This window comes from Lactuca virosa, chromosome 6 (assembly GCF_052849685.1).
Source record: "Lactuca virosa cultivar CGN04683 chromosome 6, Lactuca_virosa_CGN04683_v6, whole genome shotgun sequence".
NCBI lineage: Eukaryota > Viridiplantae > Streptophyta > Magnoliopsida > Asterales > Asteraceae > Lactuca > Lactuca virosa.
The window spans coordinates 52,411,442-52,436,396 of NC_136431.1; the positions used below are offsets into that span (position 1 = coordinate 52,411,442).

General features: G+C 37.5%; 3 protein-coding genes and 1 non-coding gene across 4 annotated transcripts; 1 reads left to right on the top strand and 3 right to left on the bottom strand.

Moving 5' to 3' along the window:
- Positions 1–12,810: 12,810 nt before the first annotated feature.
- Positions 12,811–14,265, bottom strand: LOC145120743 (F-box protein PP2-A15-like). Its single transcript, XM_079056543.1, has 3 exons — positions 13,799–14,265; positions 13,539–13,657; positions 12,811–13,447 (listed from the first exon to the last, which is right to left on the bottom strand). Exons 1-3 carry the CDS (start codon positions 14,108–14,110, stop codon positions 12,976–12,978), a joined length of 903 nt encoding a protein of 300 aa, XP_078912669.1. The 5' UTR covers positions 14,111–14,265; the 3' UTR covers positions 12,811–12,975.
- A 1,742-nt stretch (positions 14,266–16,007) lies between these two features.
- LOC145121532 (uncharacterized) lies at positions 16,008–16,469 on the bottom strand. Its single transcript, XM_079057264.1, has 2 exons — positions 16,410–16,469; positions 16,008–16,346 (listed from the first exon to the last, which is right to left on the bottom strand). Exons 1-2 carry the CDS (start codon positions 16,467–16,469, stop codon positions 16,008–16,010), a joined length of 399 nt encoding a protein of 132 aa, XP_078913390.1.
- A 5,151-nt stretch (positions 16,470–21,620) lies between these two features.
- Positions 21,621–21,693, bottom strand: TRNAR-UCU (transfer RNA arginine (anticodon UCU)). Its single transcript has one exon. It is a non-coding gene; the product is annotated as a tRNA-Arg (tRNA).
- A 487-nt stretch (positions 21,694–22,180) lies between these two features.
- On the top strand, positions 22,181–24,423 carry LOC145121015 (uncharacterized). Its single transcript, XM_079056802.1, has 7 exons — positions 22,181–23,013; positions 23,096–23,243; positions 23,327–23,380; positions 23,466–23,557; positions 23,634–23,869; positions 23,939–24,103; positions 24,196–24,423. Exons 1-7 carry the CDS (start codon positions 22,247–22,249, stop codon positions 24,291–24,293), a joined length of 1,560 nt encoding a protein of 519 aa, XP_078912928.1. The 5' UTR covers positions 22,181–22,246; the 3' UTR covers positions 24,294–24,423.
- The last annotated feature ends 532 nt before the right edge of the window (positions 24,424–24,955 follow it).

Below are 24,955 nucleotides of genomic sequence, written 5' to 3' on the forward strand. Positions count from 1 at the left end.
CAAGCACCGCTCCATGAACCATGTGATCTCCCGCTTCATGAAGGTCCACCAGTAACTCAACCTCAGATCCCTATATATCTTTGTGGCCCCCGGGTGAATAGAGAACTTGGATTTGTGTGCCTCCTCCAAGATATTTTTCCTCACACCCCCGGATACCGGTACCCACACTCGGCCACACTATGTCAAAAGACCTCGACCATCCAGAACAAATAAGGGAATCTGACCCCGAATCAGTTCTATCTTCCAATTCTCTTTCTTCAAACCCTCCACCTGAGCTTCCTTGATCATATCCAATAATGGAGAAATCACCGTCATCCTCAAACAAACGTTCCCGATTGGAGTACTTTCCGCCTTGCGGCTCAAAGCATCGGCCACCACGTTGGCCTTCCTTGGATGGTACAAAATATCGTAATCATAATATTTTAGTACATCCAACCATCTCCTCTTCCGCATGTCAAGGTTCTGCAGATCCATCGAATACTTCAAACTTTTGTGGTCAGTAAAAATGGTGCACCGAACTCCGTACAAGTAATGCCTCTAGATTTTGAGGGCAAACACCATTGCCCCCAATTCTAGGTCGTGAATGGGTTAGTTCACCTCATGAGGCTTCAGCTGCCTCGAGGCGTACGCAATCACATGCCCCCTCTGCATCAAAATGGCACCTAACCATGTGATAGACGCATCAGAATACACCACCAAATCATCCAACCCCTCGGGTAGTGCTAAAATCGGGGCCTCACATAGTCTATGTCTCAAAGTCTCGAAAGCTGATTGTTGATCCGGGTCCCACCGAAATGTCACATTCTTCTTGGTTAAGTGAGTCAAAAGTACCGCAATCTTGGAGAAATCCTGAATAAATCTCCAGTAGTACCCCGCTAGGCCCAAGAAGCTACGGATCTCAGATGCATTCTTCGGTATTTCCCATCGCATCACCGCCTCACTCTTGGCTGGATCAACCAGAATACTCTCTTGGTTGATGATGTGCCCCAAAAACTGCACCTCACACAACCAAAAATAAACTTCGAGAACTTGGCATAAAGCTTTTCCGTCCTCAGTATCTCTAATACCTCCCTCATATGCTGCTCGTGCTGTACCTTGGTCTTAGAATAGACCAAGATATCATCGATAAAAACGATCACAGACCGATCCCACATCGGCCTATACATCCTGTTCATGAGGTCCATGAACGTTGATGGGGCATTGGTGAGCCCGAATGGCATCACCACAAACTCATAGTGACCGTACCAACTCCTGAAAGCTGTCTTCGGTATATCCTCATCCCTAATCCTCATCTGATGGTACCCCGACCGAAGATCAATCTTGGAAAACCAAGATGCACCCTGAAGCGGATCTAACAAATCATCGATCCTTGGAAGCAGATAACGTTTTTTCACCGTTAGCTTGTCTAGCTCTCGATAATCGATACACATCCTGTGTGACCCGTCCTTCTTCTTTACAAACAGGATCGGTGCTCCCCACGGAGAGCTGCTCGGACGGATAAACCCTCGGTCTAGAAGCTCCTGAAGCTGCGTAGACAGCTCCTGCATCCCAGGCGGAGCTAGCCAGTACGGTGCCTTGGCTATCAAAGCAACACCCGACACCAAATCAATGCGAAACTCTACCTGCCTCTCCGGAGGCACCCCAGACAACTCCTCGGGAAATACATCCTGAAAATCTCGTACAAACAGTACATTGTCCAAATCTGTCGTGGTCTCAACCCTTGTATCCGAGATGTATGCCAGAAATCCTGAACAACCCTGATGGAGAAGTCTCCTAACCCTCGCAGCCGAACAGAGAGTTGGCCCCTACGAGGCCCTCTCTCCCTGAATAACCTGCTCTCCCCCACTTGCGGTTCAAACACTCACCAATTGGCGCTCGCAGTCTATCATGGCCCCATTGGCCCCCAACCAGTCCATTCCGATGATCACCTTCAGCCCTCGCAATGGTATCGGAACCAGATCAACACGGAACCTCTCCCCAAACACATTCAGGACACAGTCCTGGTATACTCTCGCAGCACTCACGGTGCGGTCATCCGTAATCCTAACCTCAAGCGGTGAATCCAAAGTCCCCGGAGCATCTTGAAACTTCTTGCTAAGCGCAATAGATACAAACGATCGGGTAGCTCCCGAATCGAAAAGAACATGAGCCGGCATACCATTGACCAAAAAGGTCCCTATATAAGAGCACATACATACATAAGCATAATAAATTAATATCGAGCGGGAAAATAAATTACGTACCAGCCACGACGTCTGGCGTTGTTCGAGCCTCCTCTGTGGTCAGCTGAAATGCATGGCTCTTCACTGCAGGAGCACCTGCCTTGGCAGGGTGGCCATCAGTGATCCTCATGGTGGCGGGCGCAGGCGCTGCCACCGCTCCTCCTCCTCCCTGCAACCTCGGACAATCGGCTTTTTTATGGCCGGTCTGGTTGTATTGAAAACAAATCAAGCCCTTCTTGGGGCAATCCCTGCTCATGTGGCCCTGCTGTCCACTTGTGTAACATCCCGAGCCCGCTGTCCGACATCCCCCGTTGTGCGGCTTACTGCAGTTGGCACATTGGCCACACCCCTGCTGGCTCCTACCAGAAGAATCTGAGGTCTTAGGCTTTTTAGCCTGGCCTACAGCTGTCTGAGCCTGCTATGGCTTCCGCTTGGTGCGGAACTCCAACTCCATCTCCCACTCCCGGACCTTCTCCATCATCTCATTCAGGGTTTTGCACCCTGAAAAGCTCACGAACTCATGGATATCATCCATCAACATGGAATGATACCTTATCCTCCTCATATCCTCATCCGCAGCATACTGTCAATAGTACTCATTCCTAAAACTTGGTGGTGATCTCCGCCACGGTCTCGGTGGTCTGTTGTAGCTCCTGAAACTCCCTCGCTAACCGTTGCACCTCAATTGGATGGTGCAAACTCCAAGTCAAAACGCCTAACAAACTCCTCCCATGACATCTCAGCCACTCCAGCTAATCCCACCTGGTAGGTCACCTCCTCCCACCAGTCCCTGGCTCGGTCCCTCAACATGCACGAAGCAAACCCCACTTTTGTTGCCTCGGGACAAGAGCTCGTGCGTTGGGCGTTCTCCATGTCTGCCACCCAGCATCGACTAACTATGGGGTCCCTGACCCCAAAGAACTCAGGTGCCCCACACGACTTGAACTCCCAGAACAAGGGAGTTCGGGCCCCAACCTGGCCCACAACAATCTCGGCTCGGAAAGACCTGAGCCGCTCCTCCATGATCTTCATCATCCCCTCCTTGACGGTCCCGAAAATCACTGGGGTAGCGTCAAGAATGCCCCTCATAACCTCGGTTCCGATAAGCTCGCACAGCCTCTCGTCAATGGGCTCTGTATCGTACCCCGACCCAGATCTTGATCCCCCTGCTCCATGACGCGTCACCCCCATCCTGATCTGAAATACCATAACACAGACTGATCAAGATATTCAAAATGCTGATCCTTCCACACCGGTCTCCTTAGAGCTTCCAGATCTAACATCAGTTCGGGTACAGGTCTTGTGCTTTCAGTAGTACGGGACCAATACTACCTTCCACACCTACCTGTACCTTCCCCAAGGCTCTACCTGATAACTCTAATTCGTCCCCAAAACAAGCATATCTCACAAACTACCGCATAACTCGAATCCTAGGCTATCCTAGGATTTGCTCCATTCCCATCAAACTAGGACTCAAATCAATCATAACAGGTTGCCTTATGCATGCAAATTATACACAGAACTGGATCAAATAGACTGTCGAATAATAGACTCTACCCTAGGACCACAACCAAATGGAACAGGTAATAAGGCTAAATCAATTATTCTAAGGCTATAGGATCCTAATCGTATACAATTTTTAAAGCATACACATAGCAAAATCCATACGATTATCACATTCCAAATATCAATATATCATGGCTGACATATTGGGGAAAACACTTACTTAAGCTCGGCCGATTACGCGCATTGCACTCTCTCTTTTTCTTACAAGAAATTGGTTTTATGAAGTTTTTAAATTTAATTTTTTAAAACAATTTTACCATTTCCTCAGTTTGAGTTCTAGCACACCTCAGAGTATACCCGAATCCCTCAAACCAAGGCTCTGATACCAACTTGTAACAACCCAAATTTCCAATAAAAATTTTCATGTTTAAGTACGCAATCGTTTCCATAAAATATAAAAGTCCAATCACATTTGTTTTCAAAATCCATAACATCAAACAATTTATTCATAATATCAGAGTGTCCCCAGTAACATGCCAGAGAGTACATGTCGCGCCATCACACCGGGCTCTTACCCTTAGATCCCGAAGTACCTGAAACAACCAACAAACTGTAAACTAACGCTTAGTGATTTCCCCATAACATGCCCCACACAATCCACATAACCATATAAACCATATAATCCATACGATTATCACATTCCAAATATCAATATATCATGGCTGACATATTGGGAAAAACACTTACTTAAGCTCGGCCGATTACGCGCATTGCACTCTCCCTTTTTCTTACAAGAAATTGGTTTTATGAAGTTTTTAAATTTAATTTTTGAAAACAATTTTACCATTTCCTCAGTTTGAGTTCTGGCACACCTCAGAGTATACCCGAATCCCTCAAACCAAGGCTCTGATACCAACTTGTAACAACCCAAATTTCCAATAAAAATTTTCATGTTTAAGTACGCAATCGTTTCCATAAAATATAAAAGTCCAATCACATTTGTTTTCAAAATCCATAACATCAAACAATTTATTCATAATATCAGAGTGTCCCCAGTAACATGCCAGAGAGTGCATGTCGCGCCATCACGCCGGGCTCTTACCCTTAGATCCCGAAGTACCTGAAACAACCAACAAACTGTAAACTAACGCTTAGTGATTTCCCCATAACATGCCCCACACAATCCACATAACCATATAAACCATATCAACCATACAAGCCATGCATACAAACATATACGGATGTCGTGGGCTCCCCCCAGGGTCTTACACCCATGTTTCATGGGCACCCCCATGATCTTACTTGGAATGCCATGGGCACCCCCACATGGTCTTATAACCAAGTGTCATGGACACCCCCTATGGTCTTTACATGGAATGTCATGGGCAGCCCCACATGGTTTGACATCCAAGTGCCATGGGCACCCCCCATGGTCTTTACCTTGAATGCCATGGGCACCCCTATTGGATTAGGTGTCTAAGCCCATAACTGTTTTGGTATGTGCTTGATTTGATTATGAGCATGGTCCTTTTGGGTTTCCTTCACTCATGCAACTTGATAGGATGACAAGTGGAGAGAGAGCAAGTAGGATTTATTATATGAATAATAAATTGGTACTCATAATGGTTTTATTAATATATTACAAGATTAATATATTAATTAGAAATCATATTATTAATTAGTAATTAATCAGAAATTAATCAAGTGTTAATTTTGGGATTAAAGGAACTGATTAATAATTGAGGGACTGGTTTTGCAAATCATTGATAGTTGCAAAATTGGGCTGATGGACTCCATAGAGTGGAGTGGACGAAATTCTATAGGGAATCCCTATAGATTTCGTCCATGGGCTCTAAGGAAGGAGTTTATGGGCTGCTTGTTGCCTAAGTAAGGTATTAGGGTTTCCACCTGAAAACCCTAGCAGCCACAGCTATATATAGAACCCCATATCAAGGGATTTTCAGCCTAAGCATTCAAGAAAGAAACCCTAGCCGAAAATCCTTCTCTCTCAAGTCATCCTCTTGCATTGGGTGCTTGTGACTCCATTAGAGGTGCAACACTTGGGGCACTAGGATTTCAGAAGTCAAGATCAAGAAGGATTAAGCTTGTTATTGCTACATAACAAGAAAGGTAAGCTCCTAATCCTAATCATATGTGATTTTTGAATTGTATATGCTAGTTCATAGGGTTATTGCTTTGGTATTCATTGTTGTGTGTTCAATAGAGAAAAACCTAGATCCAAAGCAATTAGGTTTTCATGTACACCATAGGAATGTTGTTATGCTAAAAAACCATCAGTGGTATTAGAGCCTAGGTCGTTTTTCATTTGAATAGATGCAAAAGTGAACTGCCAAAAGATCAAAAAGTTGAGAAATTTGTTGTCTGACAGGTCTACTCGACGAGTCCAAGTATGGACTCAACGAGTTACATGAACTCGACGAGTTCCATAGTGGACTTGACGAGTTCAGTGATCTGTTGCCGGGATTTTCGAATTTTTGGCCAGTTTTTGATTTGGATAACTACCATAACTCGTTTTTAATGCCTAAAATTGATTTTTTAAGATTGGTATGAGATATCCTTATCAGAATCGAGATGTTGCGATCAAACTCGTCGAGTTCTCCTATAACTCGTCAAGTTCCTCCGTTTTCCAATAGAATCGAGGTAACTCTAACCCAACTCGCCGAGTCCCCTTGTGAACTCGTCGAGTTATTCAGTCTGTCAACTCACTTAATGCATTAAGCCCTTTTTCTCGAATCCAAAGGTTCCAAACTTCAGATCCCCTTTCATAGAGATGTCTAGAAGGGTAAAGTTTCCAAGTTTACCCCCAACAATCATCTAATAAGCTCTAAACCCAAACCCTAGTTCCTTTAAGGAAGGTATTGACTCATTAAGCCCTTAAACTCTCATCCTATCGTCCTAAAACACAGATCTGATGTCCAAAGGTGGACAAATCACGTAAAGTTTCTAACTTACATCTATGCATTCTTGAAACACTCTCCAAGGTCCATTTTAGGCTTCATAGTGGACATATTGCATGAATGGGACATAAAGGCTATTAACGTTTGCAACTTTAATCCTCTAGAGGTCTTATAGAGGCCAGATCTACACCCTCAACCTCTGGAAACCTATTTTCTTTGGACATCCAAGCCAAAGTCCCAACACCATGCCCTTAACTACAAAAGATGAGATCTAATAAGCTACATGTCAAGGTTATGACTTTATACCTCAAAGATGCAGCCTTTGATGTAGAGTTTCTGGATCCAAGATCTCTCTTCCAAGATTGATACTTCTCTCTTCAAAACCTCTTTCAAAGATCTCAACAATCACTCAAACACTCACAAAACTCAATGAACAAAGAGGAAGGCGATTCTAGGATTTTCTCTGGGCAAGGAGGCTGGTAAGGAGGTCAGCCCTAAGAGTTAAGTCCTTTAAATAGGGTGCAATACCCGAAAAATTAGGGTTTTCCTTTCCAGTGCCAACTCGTCGAGTTGGGGCTCCCCAACTCGTCGAGTAGGTCCTCCAATCTACGCGGCTAGGAAGCTTTCTACTCGTCGAGTTGGAGCCTCCCAACTCGTCGAGTTCCTTCCAATATTTAAAAGTAATTAGAATTAATTCATACCTAGACCAAGCGTTACGTATATATATATATATATATATATATATATATATATATATATACATACTTCGAGGCTTCGTCATCAAACTCTAACATATTTAGGAGCATGTATGCCTGCTTTTATGTTAGTTCCTCGTGTAGGCACGATGGGAGTATGTCTTATGGTCAAAATAGCAATTGTGTCCAAAAGGTTGTTCCTTTCTTGCCTATAAAAGAGATAAGATTTTTGCTAGATATCGTAGTACATGTCATCAGTTTGTAAAACTGACGTGACACACTAACCTAGAACATGACACAAAATAAACAAGTCTACATAAAAGATTTCAACACATTTAATTAAATGAGTTAAAACGACACAACACGGAAATTGAATATATAGTGTTAGGGCCAAAATTGTCAACGCGAAAAGGATTTAGTTATTCATATGTAAGTTTATTTTTATTTAGGTATATTGCATAGGTGCAAAACCAAAACCACAAAGAAGTCTAGGTTAAGATTTCTTTCTCCTTTTTCCCTTTCCTTTCCATACTCAGCCAGTAACCCTCCTTCTCACGACCTCACCCTCCGCCTCCCAACTTATACTCCTACGACTTACATTTATCGTGAATTCGCCCATTCCTTTCCCAAACTTCTAATCCTTCCACTTTTTCACTTTTTCCCTTTCACATCCTCAACTTTTACTCTTTCAACTTGTTTAGTGTATCAACCCGGTACGACACAACATATTTACAATCTCTAAACTCTAACCTAATAACTGGACACTAAATAAACGTGTTGACATGTCATTACACAAAAATTAAATGGGTATGGTTAGGATCAAGCTCTTTCAAACCGTTTAATGCTTCAACCTGACACGGCACATCAAGTTTGTCGGGTCTAATTTTTTGATATATAAAGCACCATTTGGTTTAGGTTTTGGGTTTGAAAAATGAAAACCGGTGTTTCGTCTTTATTATCAGCCGGAAACGCACTTCGATACAAAATTATTACATAAGCGAAAACAAATAAAACGTTACGTGCTAGTTTATAATACAACAAAAATGATATTGATTATTGATTAAAATAGTAATTGCTTCATCTTGTAAATGTACTCCTTCCATAAGATACACAGAATATATATATATATATATATATATATATATATATATATATATATATATATATGCTTAGGCTATTTTATTCAAAGTAATTATTGTGTTATTGTATACATAAATGTGGGTCAATTAAATATTTAATTTTTAATAGAAAATGATTAACATTAATTTGATATTAAAAAACTGAAAAAGGCCCCACATTTAAAGAAAACGGACGGATAAGGGTATTTGTGTACATTTGTCGTCTCCATTAAAATAGGTAACTGACTCTATTTATGAAAACTTCCCGTATAATCTCTATAACATCGCATGAACCCGGATTCCACTACCCTCTGTATCGGAACACAAAATCAAAGTATATCTTCTCTAATCAACCAAAAAAGCGGTAGATTTTGTTGTAGTTTTTATATATAGTGATCGATTCTTGAAGATTGTTCACAGAAGTTGCATTGTGATCGTTCGAAGTAAAAGAAATTGCAGTATAATGAGGAGTACAAGGGCGACTTCTTTCAAATCGAGATTTAAGAACACACAACAAATGGTGTTGAATCTAGATGAAGACGATGATGATTTCGTTGCTCCGCCTATAGGTATTTTTTTTTATTAATTTTTGTTAAGTTAATCGTTTGAATACACAACATTCTTTTGGAATGTTTGAAGAATGAAGTATTTGCATGTGGTTTGTTAGTTGGTTTAAGTAAAATTGACCGAAATAGTGTAAAAAGGGGGTATTTTTTTATTAGGGTTTTCTGAAATTGGGGATTTAAAATCCGATTAAAATTTTGGATTTTAAAGATGTGTGAGTGTTGTTTAGCAAAAAAAAAGGGGTTTGTGATTGTTTATTTTGTTTTGTGTTTTGGAAGAGTAAAAAGATGTTGTTTTTGTTTTTGTTTTTTTTTTTTGCATTATTTTGTCGTTTATGTTAGAAGTAAGGCAGGATAATATTCTGTTAGAATTCTATGTTTTTTTGTGATGTTCATGTGCAATGCATTCTTCCAGAATACGAAATATTTAAATTCTTGTATGTGGTTGTTGTTGTGTTAGTTTAGGGGGTGATAGTGTTGTTTGTTTTTGTAATTTTGTTTAGTATTTTGATTTATGTTTTTAAAACCTTGCATAAATCTTTCAAGTGCTTGATCTTCTGACAGAGTTTGTGATGATATTGTTGTCTTGTCTTATATTTTTTTCTTTTTTTGTATTATGAGTTATTTTTTATTTGTAGTTTTATTCCTGTGATTTTGACGGTTTACTTTATTTGTATATACTATATGAATTTAATTCTCATAGAATCAGTGTAAGAAAATGTGTTTACATTCTTAAAGAATGGAAAGATAAGAAATATAGATAGGGGTTATATAGATTGGAGTGTGACTCGTTAATCTGGGAATTGCTAGTAAGTAACTGTATATTATTTTATTACTGTGATTTTGGCTGATTTACTTTATTTGTATTTACTATTTGCTTTTAATTCTCACATAAACATTATATATATGTGTTGCATTCTTACAGAATAAAAACATAAATGGTATTGATAGTGGTTATAGATATTGAAGTATGGCTGGTTACTTTGAAAAATATTATTAATAGACTGTAATCATTTGTTTCATTATTTGTTGCAGAACAAAATACATTTACAACAACATATCTGTAGGAATATGATAAATAACAAAATGTATGAAATTTTAATCAAACTCAAAATGAAAATTATTAATATTAATTGAATGAAAACATAAACTTACAAGGATAAACCCCTAAAATTCATGAATCCATAACATTATTAGACTGAAATAAAACTCCATAAAATCCGATAAGACTAAATTGAAAACATTATTCAATTCCTAATATATCTTGACGAAATAAACATCCACTCTCTCTTGACCACTGCTTGAGGACAATTCCTCATATCATGACCAACACCAAAACAAATCTCACATCTTTTTTTTTCAAATCTTGATTCACTTGGGATTGTTTGACATTCCGATTATTGTTATCAGAAAAATCCTTGTTATTGTTATCAATTATATCTTTGTTCTGAAAAACACAAAAATATAATTCAAAATATGAATTTCATCAATGAAATATCATAAGAACAAATATGATATGTATCTGATGAACGATTAGTCTGCACTATCAATAGAACAAAATTTATATGCATATGATGAACGATTAGTCAACAATAACAAAATAAATATTGTAAGAGCAACATACCTCCATTAACGAAATATCAGAATAAAAAATATGATATGAAGATGATGAACGATCAGTCTGCAATAGAATAAAACGTATATGATGCATATATATATATATATATATATATATATATATATATATATATATATATATATATATATCAAGGTTGTAAAAAACGCTCGACGTTGGCTAGTCGGTGGACTGGGGTCTAGGGATTAATCGGCTAGGCGGGGATTAATCGGGGGATTAATCGGGAACCTTTAATTGCTAATTTGTTGAATTAAAACAAATTAAATATGACTAATATCATCATAAAGTTCATAAATACCACTAATGTCATAATAAAATAGGTTAATATGATTAATACAACACTAATCATTCCTTAAATAGTTTCTATTGAGATAAAATTTCTTCAAAATGTTAAAATTTCATCGTTTTCTACTGCTTCATTTATTTTGTATCTAATGATTAATCGCTAGACGCCCTCTAATCGGTCGAGTAGTGCCTAGGGATTAATCGGAGATTAATCGGGACCTAGTCGGGATTTTTACAACACTGATATATATATATATATATATATATATATATATATATATATATATATATAGGGCTAGGTTATTTTGTTTCTTACATTTATTGTATGCTAGAATGCACCAATATGAATTTAGTAAATTAAATAATTATTTAATTAAATAAATATAGATATTAAATTATTTCCATAATTATATGTATATTAAATGATATCCATAATTATAATTCTCTTTTTATGGAAACTAATTAAATCCTTCATTAATATCAGCAATAACATTCTTTCAGAATGAATTCGCATTTATGTTTTTATATATGAGTTCGTATTTTGTTTCAGGACTCATTCACTTAAAATACAATAAAGTTGCATGGAATATGAAGAACTAGAGTGTATTCTACTATAATACACTCTCATTCTGCTGAAATACAGTCTCATTCTCTAAATATGAATTCATTCTGAAAGAATATTATTGTTGACATTAATGACGAATTTAATTAGTTTCCATAAAAATGAGTTATAAGTATGGATAACATTTAATATAAATATAATTATTACTAAATTCTCATTGGTGTATTCTAGCACACAATAGATGTGAGAAACATTTGAACCTACCTATATATATATATATATATATATATATATATATATATATATATATATATATATATATATATATTATTTTCGTTGATAAGATCCATATTTAATAGCCTGATATTTAGGAATTTGATTGATATCAATCAAATTTTAATTAACTCGGTAAAATATAAATTATATGGTAAGATTACACTAATACCCTTTTAAGAATGATTGACCCACATTTGTGCATACAATAACACAATAAATACTTTAAACACCTCAACCTCTCTCTCTCTCTCTCTCTCTCTCTCTCTCTCTCTATATATATATATATATATATATATATATATATATATATATATATATATATATATATATATATATATATATATATAAGCTTTTAAGTTTAGTAAATAGTCATGGTTTCATCTTTCATGAATAAACAATTCTCATAATACATACCCATGTATAGTAATATGCCCTTCATCATCGTCATAAAATATCCTTCGAGATGTCAATGGAACATCCAATTATGTCAAAAACTTGTCTTGGGTTAGCTCAGCCATGGGTCCACATAAGGGCAGCCCAATAAAATCCGTTAGCACAACATCTCTTCTTTCCATATGAGGTCAGATATTCGATGTCATATTGTCATACATAACATGCATACAAATCTTCATGCATCATATGTAAAACACATGCTAATTTCATAAAATGCCATAAAACATATGTTTACTATATAAACATATCATATTAGGCAAGGAAAACATACCAATATATCATATAAGTACTCCATGCATAATTCATTTATACTGCTTAACATATTCATCATACTTGCTTACTGATTAGCTGTACTTTAAGATCGGCTTCATACTTCCAACTTGATATCCTTTTTTTAGAGTGTTCTCTTGCTTTATGCAGGAAACAATGGTTCCATCTCAATTGCTATTTATAGGTGATTACAATGAGTTAACAACTTGTTCTTCTTGCTCACATAATTGAGATTTGATTTGTCATGTTTTGCCTTGTAATAAAGTTGCTTGTAATAATAATAATAATAATAAACATGCAAAAACATTACAAAAAACAAGTTTCTACTTAATAATTTTGTAATAATACAACACAAAGAAATCACATTAGCATCAAAAGAAGGCCAATCAAAATTGGATCATAAACATAGTGGTAACAATTATACATGGACACTTAACTATCTCCACAAAAGCAATCAAGATTTCCCCCATTTTACTTCAACATCCTTCTTCTTCTTCTACCCAATTTAAGATCACTGGGAATTATAGACACATTATCTACATAAATCCCACCTTTAGAATGTGTGCAATCTATCTGCTTCATTGAAAACCTTACTTCAGTAGCAGGATCAGATGAAGTTACAATGAACTCCCCTACTTTATACTCGATCCAGCAACCACGTTTATGATTTCCATTTGTCTCATCATCTTTATCACAATCGTCTAAAAAAGATTCAGTAGATGATGATTCTTGAGCATCTGAAGTTGATAATTCAAATCTTACAGGCTTTATGTCCCACCCATGAGTTTGATCAAAACTGCATACACGTCTCCCCAATCGTTTTGAAAATCTTCCTAAATGTATCCTAAATGATAACGTGTATACATCAGCTGGAAATGGGAATTTCAACACCCCATCTACTTCAAACCACCATATTTGATGCAAATATGCTGCAATGTTAAACCTGTGATATAGCAATAGAATCAGAATCAGACAATCAGTACACAATCCATCTTTTTCGTTGATAAGAAATCATGAATGATGAAGTTATAAACCTTGATTCTCCAGTATGAACCCAATTCCAGTATCTTCGATCTTCTATCCCTGTAATTGCCATTGCCTTTGCGGAGATTGACACGCACACTCTTCCAGTAACCTTATCCAACCATACTTCCTACAAGATTCGATCAAAATCAAGTTCAGATTTTGAAGTAAAATATATGATCCGATTCCAATTGAAAACAAAAACATGTAAATCAACAAAAAGAATAGAGATCAGTACAAGACGAAAGGGAAAAGGGGTTCAGAAGCTTGCCTTATTGCCGTCGTCGAAGGGAACAGGGCGAGAGAGGAGGGAAAAGATGTCCTTTTTACAGAGATTTTGGTACCTCTCAGGTGGAATTAGGTCGAGCAGATCTTGGTAGTTAGGTGGAAGTTTTGATTCCCAAACGGTGTCCGATGAAGCAGCGCCACGGAACGAACGGTTGAGTCGTGCTAGGTTACATATCTCCGGCGGGGTAAGATAGGTAAAAACACCAGCGATGCAGCTCTCCGGTATATCGCCGAGTCCGGTTCCGTTGCCGGCTGTCGACCCTCCTTCTGTCAGATTAGACAACGACGCTCCCATGTAATCAACCTTTAGCCCCAATTTTTGGGGATTTTGTGAAGTGAGGATGTGACAGTAGGTGGTGGTGGTGGTGGTGGTGGTGGTCGCCGGTGGATGAGTGTGGTGGAAGGGAGATTTTTATTTGAGGGAAAGCTGTTTGTGTGTCGATGACAGCCTTCCCCCTCGGCTGTTGTGGAGTTTTGTGTTTATTTTAATACGTCGTTTACCAAGACAAAGATTTGTTTTCGAATCGAATTGTCGGACTTTTTCCAGAAATAAAATCATCAACCACTAATCATTGTGTAATAACCTTTTCCTTCAAAGATCATTTATGATTAATTTTCTCTAAAATTACCTTATCTTCGAAAATGTATAGTTTAATTGTTTACAGCAGATCATATAATTCGGATTTTGAAAAAAACGTTTTTTCGATCAAAAAACTTGTTTTGTGTTTATTGTAGTGGAAGATAATTTGCCAATTTATTGTGGCGGACGTTTTAATACTTTTGAAGTTTTGAATGCAAAAGACATGGATTGAATGGTGAACGCCACCGACCATGATATTATTGTCAATATATACTTTTTTAAAGTGGACACCTCAATTTCGTTTTTTTGTATAAAAGATACTAGGATAGAAAAACGTGATATTCACAGGATATTTATCTTTATAAGGGAGGAATCTTTTGATGTTTACATGTGGTTATGATTAATAAGATGTAATCAAAGACTTTGAAACAAGAAAATCCCTAACGGGAAGACCGGGGTGGCCGAGACGATCATGCCAAAAATCGGTGGTTGAAGAAGCCAAGAAGGTTGATGCGCGAGCGACACTGGTGAAGGGGTAGAGGTTGTTGGTGCTATTGTGAAGGGGCAGAGGTTGTTGGTGCTATTGAGTCAACTCAAGAACTTCCCACTCTTGTGAAGGGGTAGATGTTGTTGGTGCTATTGTGAAGGGGCAGAGGTTGTTTGTGCTATTGTGTCGAGTCAGGAGCTTCTCACTCGGAAAATCCTTCACATTAAAGTCAAATGGATCAAATTCAACAGAAACGTTGTTATCAATTGTGAATTGTCTAACATATATTAAGTTTTTGATAATATGTGGTGTATAAAGAATATTTTTGAGATGAAGGTTTCTGGAAGACTGTGTGAGTGTGGTGTTGCCCGATCCAAGAATTGGCACACGATTTCCATTACCAACAATTATACAAGTAACGGGACAAAACTGAGAAAGTTTAGTCATTTTACCTTGATCAGTCGTGAGATGGGAAGATGCACCTGTATCCATGTAAAATTGGTTATCACCAGGTTCCATGGTCATGGCTTGAAAGGCTTCACCGAGTTCAATGGGTTCCAAGGCATCATGATCAGTCATATGAGCTTGGTGATGTTGACCTTCACTGTTAGTGTTGGGTTGCTGTTGATGTAGAGTCCTAGTTGTGGCCTAATGCGGTGTTGGTTGACACGGGATGTTGTTCCATGGGTTGGCGGTCCATCCAGGTTGTGTTGGATATGGGCATGGTGGATGCATTATCCACTAAGGAGTCCACTGTGGTGGATTGGAATTGTTCACTAACCATAGAGGGCGTCTTTGATTGCTTGTTCAACCATGATGGTTCTGGTTATGTGGGTTACCGGATCGACGTTGATTATAGTTGCGAGGAGGACCACAGTTAGGGTTGTCAGGTCTATTTTGAGGCGGAGGCGGATCATGGGAGGCGGCAACAACAATTGGGGGAGAGGTAAGCGATTCCCGAGCCGATTGACGATTATGTTCCAGTTGGAGCATGCTACAAGTCGTATCCCATGAGGGAAGGCTTTGATTAATGAAGGAGGCAACAGTATCATACTCGGTAGGCAAACCACGAACTAGCCGTAACACAAGGCAGTTTTCACTCACAGGACTTTCAACATCTGTCAACTAATCTGCAAGTTCTTTGAGCCGTTGACAGTAGGCTTCGAGAGAGGGCATGGCTTTGAGAGTCAAGTTCATGAATTCTTGCTCCAAGGCGGCTGCCCGTGAGCCTTTTTTGTTAATGAAGATGTTTTTGATACGAGTCCATGCTTCAAGAGTTGTGGATTCAGTTTCAAGAACTCTGACCAGGAGATCATCTGATAAGGTTCCATATATCCATTGAAGGACAATGACATCAATCTCTGCCCAAGATTCATATTGAGGGTTGGTCTTGATTGGGGATTTTGTGCCATCGATGTGTGAGAGAACTTTGTATCCACGGGCGTGAAGTTGGAATAATTTTACCTAAGATGAGTAACTCACATTCGTACCATCAAGCACTTTGATTTTGTTCTGTATATTAGTCACCGTGTAGACACGATGAAGAGAATTGGTTTTGCCTGCTGCGTTTCCGTCTTTGTCGCTCATCGTGATGAGACGAGAAAAGGAATTCGGAAGAAAGAAATAGGGCAAGAGCTAGAGGCACTTTGATACCATGTAAAATGTTATAGAATTCGATGCCCCTTTTCATTGAACGAATGGGTAACAAAAAAAGAGAGCTATTTTGGGAAAAGGATCAAGCTAACCTAATAGAGAGATACTACATATATTTACAACAAATATATTCCGTTAATATAAAGTTCAAATATAAATTTACCAAGTGGATGTTTACTTTATAAGGTAACATTCGTTGCAATGGAGTGGATATGACAGGAAAAATCCTCTTAAGATTTTAATTTGAGTGAAATAGGTTATGAGTTAGACAAAAACCAAGTCAAATGAGTTTCGCTCTTTAAATACTTGTCACACGTAAATGGGTGGAACGCATTCTTGAATTTCCAAGATGTCCAAACCCATCTCTCCCCCAAATGCCTAGATGACATCGACACTTGAGCAAGCAAATGATGTTCAAGCAATGCTTGAATTTCCCAATGGAAAGATCCTTGGTAAACATATTTGCTCCATTATCGTTTGTATGAATCTCTTGAGTGAAATCATCATCTCTTAAAATATAGTGATGCAACCAAGTCCTAAATGGATAGGATTAATGATGGATGTAGAGAGAGATTGGAGTCTTCTTATTTGAGTTGGATGTTCAAAGACCTATTGATCGCTAAGAATAGACTAGGATCAAGTGTAATTTGGGAAAGTCTTGGGATTACACTTCGAAACCTAAGTTAGGGATGTGTACTCAAGAGTGTATAAGAGCGATATTGAGAGTTGGGAGTGAATTGTTACTTGTTGATACATCCTATGGCTTAGGTATTTATAATGTTTGTGAGGAGATATTGTTGGTGATTTTAGTGTTATCAACATATTTTGGTGTAATTATTATTAATAATGAGATAGGTCGAGCTCCATTTACTAACCGAGTTTAGAGGTGCGATGTAACGCCCGCAGATTCGGGCTAATCAATTTATAAATAATAAGAGTTAAAAATGACTTTTTATAGAAGATTATTTAGAATAAATAATCTTAACCAAAGTATAGTATATGTCACAAAACTGGCACGACGTCGCATATCGTAAAAAGTGAATTTTGATAAGCTACTTTTTAGCCTTATCAATCTAAACGAAAGTCGTAGTATATGTTAAACCGAGAAGGTACATAAAAAGAACATCCAAATCTGACTTCGTTTGAAGAAGTTCTGATTTTTCTAAGATTTAGCGTAGCAGTACACAGCTCGGAAATCGAATTTTAGATCGATCAATTTTTAGCCGACACAACCTAAATGAGAATTGAAGATCTCATTAATAGGAGCTAAACGATATAAAGACAATTGAAAACAAACGTCGTGACAAAGTTATGAATTTTTAACGGACTTTAACTGTGTAAGCCTGTTAAAATATAACTTTAAAAATAAATTCAAAACTGGCCGACGGAGTCTAAACGAAAGTTATAGATCACGTTGCTACCTACGCGTGGATATAAAGAACGTCAAAAACGGAGCTCGTATGCGAAAGTTACAGATTTTAGAAAATAATTAATTTTCTTAATAAACTTTGGAGGTGACGTGGCTAAATCTCAACCGTACCTTCCTCCCCACGGCTGTGCACCAGATCTCGACACGTGTCACTGGTACGCCCAACGTAAGGCTTGGTACGCCCAATGTACCGAGTACGGCCAACGTACGTCGATATTATGCCCCGTGTAGTGCGAATTCCCAGCCTATAAATAGAGGCACAAATCACCTCATTTCTCACACCAGTCTTATCCCACTCTCTCTCAAACACCCCCATAGCCCCTTTCCATTCCCTAGAACTTCCTAAGTGCTAGAAGCGAGTCCCGGAGCGCCAGAAGGCTCCGAGAAGAAGAGCTTTCGGCTTAGAAGCTCTGCTCGCGCAGTGCCCGGTTCCTCGCCAAACTTCCTTGTAAGTGAGTTATGCTTACCCTACTTTAAGTATAACTTATGTTTAAGTTCATAATCGTTATTATGATCCTATAAACAAGATTTATTAGTGATTCAAAGTCGTTATACCGATTGATCTACTTACGGAAGAGGTGTCTAGAATGGTCACGTTGGCTTGGTTGTTGGATTTCAGAAAAGCTATATGCCTAAATGGTCCTGCCTCCCAACTGTCCTACCAGGCTGATCCTTACTTGATAGATCATGAAAGTAGACTTTGAGTTAATGATAAATCTAAACTAATAATTAGTCGCAATAAATATTAGACTAAAAACTTAGCGATAATAATTCTAGGTTTCGTCGAAGGAAAAGACGATTGATAGAAGTGAAGCGCTGCCCGAATTTCGAGTCATCACTTTAACAAGTGAGTGCATAGTTACTTTCATCTTACACATAGATATGAAGTATCTGGATAATTACATGCTCATGTGCTTATTATCTATGCCGTGAATATTATGTGTTAGATAAGATATTATGTGATGATGTTTAACGGATTTAATCATATAAGTATTAAATACTTACAAATATGTATTGGGTTGCGACAGGTGATGAGAGGTAGGTGATGATAGGAAGGTGATGATAGATATACGATGATGAATAAGGTGATAAAAGATAAGAGATGATTAGGTGATGCCATAACCTTGACCTGCGATGTTGCGATGTAGTCATCTACCAGAGTACAGATGACGACCACTGACTAATCTAAACAAGTCATGTGGTAACACCGACAAGCTCATAACATGTGGGTGGTGAATTACGAGTTCAGGCGATGTAGTAACTACGTATTCATGCAATGATACTCTAACCCTTATTGGACACGTATTGGGGGAGTAATCCCCGAATCAGTATTGTCTATGCGATGTAGGCGATGATCCTTAGGAAAAGTCTTTAAGAACAAACATATAAAGAAATACGATGATGATAGGTAAATACGATGTAGGAGATGACCCTTAGAATAAATCTTTAGGGAAGAATAAATAAAGAAAATGGGGATGGGTAATTGGGTTAATTGTTTGACATGAAATATGTGAAGAAACAAATTAACTATATTATTGTGGGTTGAAAATCCTATGTATTCACCAGGTTTCCCAACCCGACCCACTCAGTTTATTTGAATCACAGGTATCGATGCGAAGATACATTACACTGAGAGATTAAATGAGATGTAAATCATTAGTGTAAATGAGTGTAAGATTTGTTTATACTTATGTTTCTGTATTGACGATGACATCCCAATGTTTTAAATAAAAACACATTTCTTTGGAAATGCTTTGATAACATCATTATCATGTTTTCTGGGAACAAATTCCGCAATACTATTTTTCAAAAAGGATACTCTGATTTTTAATAAGCATAAATAAAATTTTTAAAATGACCGTGATTTTAGAGATGTCACATGCAGGGTGCACACTCGGTGTCATAAATGTGAACTCGGGAATACGGGGGTCCGGGGGCAGCGCTCATGGGTCCAGGGTTCTAAGGGGCTGCAGCCCCTTGGCGGGGTCTAGGGGCAGCGCCCCTAGCGGTGTCCAAGGGGCAGAGCCCCTGGCGGTGGTTCCGCAGACCGGTTAGCGAACGGGGCTCGGGGCAACGCCCCGAAACCTAAACGGATTGTTGTATCAAGTGAGACTTTAGTTATGCATTTTCTCGCCAAAACCCCACTGATCACATCATGATGATGTAGGTATCAGTTGTGTCCAATAACTACCATGTTTTGGCGTCATTTTTGGTTTAACCGATTTTAACCACTTTTCCCTCTAGTATAAGAACTTTTCTCTGGTTCCAGAAAAAGGGTTGAACATTCATATACTCGAAATTATATCATAATTTATCTATGTCTCAAGAATACATCAAACAAGGTTTGGTGTTTTCAATCTAAATTAGGCCTGTAATTCAGATTGGTTTATTCTTGGATTATCCCACTTCTGAATTCATATATCCCAGACAAAAGGGACAAATTACAGATTTCAGAAAGTGTTTGATAAACACGATCCTTGAATTTATCCAAGTTTGTATTTGTTGTTATTTTGTTCCCTTTATTTTATAGCAAATAGCTTCTTATGAATTTGTACATAATAATGTCCATTTTCTCTGACGTTTGAGTAAATTGTGGGAGGACCACGATCTGGTGGTAGAGTTGTGGTCGCCAAATGTATGATGGTATATTTTGGTGCTTTCTTTATGTGTTTCTTGAAAACTAATCCAATTGACAACTCAATATCTTGTTGCTTTTGTTGTTGGAATGGTTGTATTGATCATAATGGTGCTTAGTTGTTGCTATTATGTTTTAAATTCCAGTTCTTATAATGTTTGGTGTTTTGTTTCTTCGTATAACTCATTGGTACTTTTCGCCCATTATCCGCCCATTATCCGATAACTGTTATCTAATAAAACTACATTTGTTGTTGAAAAAAAAAAGTAATCAAGCGATTTTGATTCAATTATATTAATTGTCGTCTGACTTTGTCATGGGTCATGGCAATCGTTGTTGAAAAAAGAGTTTGTTTGGTTAAGTTGTTTGTGACAATCTATTTGATACATTAAATCTATGACATACTTGTCTTTATAGGGATATTCATAAAATTGATCACATGACTTTGAGCGATATAGAGAAATGACTCAACTTTTGAGCATTTAGAAAATGACCACAATTTACGAAAGTGATTATTTTAGATTTTTTTTCTCATTCACACAACACATTCTAAAAGCAATCTCTACCACCATTTTCAAAAAATAGTCATCTCAAGATATATAATATCATTGATTTTTTTCAACAAAAGTCATATCTAAATTGTTAGTGTTTGTAAATGATTCGGTTTTCCGTTTACAACTATATATGTTTTTGGTATTAATCGATAGTGTTTGATCAAGTGAAGGATGTTGTCGTAGCAAATACTCTTCAAAATTCAAATAAATTGCTTTTTAGAATTTTCTAGATTTATTGTCCACGTAACAAGTAACATACTATCATGGTCTTTGGCGAAACTGATGAAATTTTCTTTCGAAAAAAGAAAAGAAATGATGAAATGAGATAAAGATGAGGTGGATAAACAGGGAAACTAGAGAGAGAGAGAGAGATATTATGTTCTTGCCGACAAAATGTCATATGATATTTGGAAGAAGACAAAAACCAAAACTAATTTTAAAAGATAAAAATATTTTTAAAAAATGCTCACGCCCAGTGGGACTCGAACCCACAATCGCCTGATTAGAAGTCAGACGCCTTATCCATTAGGCCATGGGCGCTTTTGTTTTCTACTTCTAATATTTGCTATAAGATGTATAAGTTTAGTCACCTACAAATTTAGCCTCTAATTTGGTATCAACTTGCAAGATCTTCTTCTTAAAGCAGCAATACGTACAAAGGTCTCGGTTATAAAAAAGCTAATTTTAAAATTACGATTTGTTAACAGAAGCTGCTTCTCAAATGTAGTTATCATCCAAAACCTTTGAGTATCCACCAAACAAATATAGAAAGAATGAATTTAAAATTTTATTTCACACAAACAAATGGCATACTTTAATTTCTTTATAATTTTTCTCTTTGTAAATTGCACTGAATGCTGAAATGAATCATTCCAAACTTGTGATTCGTTTAGAAAATGAAGCAAATGCATTCAATACTGATGATTAAGAGCCATTCAGAACTTACCAAAATGTTCATTTAAACTGTTTTTTTTTTTTTTTTTTTTTTTTTTTTTTTTTTTATCTACAAACTCAATAACAAAATGTTAACGTCGTCTATAACGCTGTTCCGACTTTCACTGCCGATTCTAACCCTAACCCTAACGTTCTTTCGATGGCGTCGTGTGACGACGAATTCGTACTTATCGGTGACGACAGCACCACCAACAGCCACCAAACAAACCCGCGTTTCCACCACCACCTCTCGACCACCGCGCATTTATTAGCTTCCAAGGGTCCCCCGTTTAACGAACTACCACCTCCAGGGGCAACACATGATGGTGTTCTACAAGCCAGTGGCGAGGGTTACAGTGATCACGCGTTCGGTTCACAGCCTATGGTGGTGGTTACCTACGAAAATGAATCCGATCCAAACAGATCTGGGATTAGCGCTGCAAGAAACGAGAAACGTAGCGACTGCGAAGATCTCAGCGACGGAGGAACGCCGTTTAGTTATAATAAGAAATCGAAGGTTGCCGGTTCTTCTTCAGGCAACGGCGGAGAGTATAGAAAGGATAGAGAGGAGTGGAGTGACACTGCAATCGCGTTCCTCTTAGATGCTTATCTGGAGAAGTTTATGCAATTGAATCGTGGAAATTTGAGAGTGCGGGATTGGGAAGAGGTAGCTGCGGTCGTGAGCGAGAGGTGCGAGAATCAATCGAAGAGCGTAGAACAGTGCAAGAACAAAGTAGATAATTTGAAAAAGAGGTATAAGCTGGAGAGACACCGAGTTATGAACAACAATGGCGGAAACACCACAAGCCACTGGCCTTGGTATCAGAAAATGGAACAGATTGTTGGAAATTCATTACCCTTGAAGCCTGCGTTGGATGAAGACAAGTCTGTAGGAGGAATCAACAGCTCAGTTAGACAATCCAAGAGGTATATACACTATACACCTTTCTCATTGCAGCTAACAGTTTGCAATTTTAGAGAAAAACATCAAATTTTTCTATTTCTACAGATACACAACTGCAACTTCTAGCCCAAATAATCATCAAATCACTAACATGGAGCCAAAATCAGTCACAAATCCAAGATGGCGAAGAGTTGTATTCAAAATCAGTGGCTCTGCTTTCACTGGAACTGATTCTCAAAACATTGATCCAAAGGTACATTAAAGGAAAAATTCTATCTTTCCATAATATCCAAACTTCAGTGGGGTTTTTCGTTTTTGGTTTCTTGTACTCTATAGGTAGTAATGCTAATTGCTAGAGAAGTATCAATAGCTTGCCATATTGGTATTGAGGTATTCTTCAATTCCAAACAATTTCTCACTTCATTCACATTTCCACTTTCTGATCTTACCTTTAACATTGAAGCCCTAAATCCAGGTGGCAATAGTTGTTGGTGGACGAAATTTCTTTTGTGGTGATACATGGGTAACATCAAATGGTCTTGATAGAACTTCTGCTTATCAAATTGGGTATGTTGCTATTTTCTTCAATCTGTTCTTATTCAACAATGGTTAATATGGTAATTATCTTTTCATATGTGAGCAGAATGATGGCAACTGTGATGAACTCGATTCTACTCCAATCAACATTAGAAAAATTAGGTGTTGTGACACGTGTACAATCATCATTTTGTATGCCGGAAGTTTCTGAACCTTACAACAAACAAAGAGCAATTCGACATTTGGAAAAGGGTAGAGTTGTAATTTTCGGTGGGATTGGTGCTGGAACAGGGAATCCACTTTTCTCTACTGACACAGCTGCAGCTCTTCGAGCATCAGAAAGTACTTCGCCTAAAATCTTTCATTCATTTAGAAGATTGTTAATTAATTAATTATTTTATTTTTTTGTAGTTCATGCTGATGTGGTAATTAAAGGTAGTAGCTTACATGGTATTTACGATTGTGCCACTGGTGAGAGTGAGTATGAGCACATTTCTTTTAGGGAGTTTGCTTCTAGAGGTGTGGCTTTAATGGACATGATGGCTGTGACATTTTGTCAAGAGAATGGAATTCCTGGTTGGTTTTTTTTGACTTTTTGACTTTTATGTTTATTAAATATGTTTTTTTTTTTTTTTTGGTATTGATTGGAGTTTTTATATTTGTGGCAGTTGTGATGTTTAATCTTGATGAGGTTGGAAATATATCAAGAGCATTATCTGGGGAACATATTGGTATGTTAATTGACTTAAATGGAAGAGTTGGTTAAATATTGGTTTCATTAGAGGTGGTGGTAGTTTTGTAAATTACTTAGATGTAGAGGGGCCTAAAATGGCATGTTGTTGTAGCATTGTGTCACCATTTTGGGGAATGCAATGAAAGAATAGAATTTAATTTAATTGTGAGATGACAAATTTGCCCACATTTGTGTTTTTTTTTGTTTAGGTTTAGGTTTATAACTAGATTATGACCCGCGTTAAACGCGGGGAAACGCATAAATAAAATATAAATGTATATAGATATCGCAGAATAATTAAAAAAAAATCAGGGTTATTGGTATTATTGAAATGTATAGAAAATACACTGAAATCGACAAATATATATAGTCGTTGAAGGATCTCTTTGTACACAATATTTTTTTTATTAGTTGAACGATCTTCCTCGTCACAAAGTAACTTCAAACCTTTTTTACTTGTGACAAGGGAAACAACTACATACACCTGACCATGCACGAAAACGTGTCTACGTAAGTATAATCCAACATTTGACAATGTACTTTCAAAATACATTGTTATTTTATGGTTATATTGTGAAATATAATTGTTTATTTCAAAAAATAACAACTTATTTATGTTCATTTGAAATGAACCACATAAACCCCCAACAATATTAAATATAAAGAAACTCTAACAAATAAATATAAAAACAGTT

What these genes read in the sequence shown, in the direction of transcription:
- LOC145121015 (XM_079056802.1), top strand. Translation starts at nt 22,247, where the DNA reads ATGGCGTCGTGTGACGACGAATTCGTACTTATCGGTGACGACAGCACC. An exon ending in CTCAAAACATTGATCCAAAG is followed by an intron (nt 23,244 to 23,326) that starts GTACATTAAAGG and finishes TGTACTCTATAG; the next exon opens with GTAGTAATGCTAATTGCTAG. An exon ending in TCAAGAGAATGGAATTCCTG is followed by an intron (nt 24,104 to 24,195) that starts GTTGGTTTTTTT and finishes TATTTGTGGCAG; the next exon opens with TTGTGATGTTTAATCTTGAT.
- LOC145121532 (XM_079057264.1), bottom strand. Translation starts at nt 16,469, where the DNA reads ATGAGCGACAAAGACGGAAACGCAGCAGGCAAAACCAATTCTCTTCAT. An exon ending in CTCTTCATCGTGTCTACACG is followed by an intron (nt 16,347 to 16,409) that starts GTGACTAATATA and finishes TACTCATCTTAG; the next exon opens with GTAAAATTATTCCAACTTCA.
- LOC145120743 (XM_079056543.1), bottom strand. Translation starts at nt 14,110, where the DNA reads ATGGGAGCGTCGTTGTCTAATCTGACAGAAGGAGGGTCGACAGCCGGC. An exon ending in CCTTCGACGACGGCAATAAG is followed by an intron (nt 13,658 to 13,798) that starts GCAAGCTTCTGA and finishes CGAATCTTGTAG; the next exon opens with GAAGTATGGTTGGATAAGGT. An exon ending in GTTCATACTGGAGAATCAAG is followed by an intron (nt 13,448 to 13,538) that starts GTTTATAACTTC and finishes GCTATATCACAG; the next exon opens with GTTTAACATTGCAGCATATT.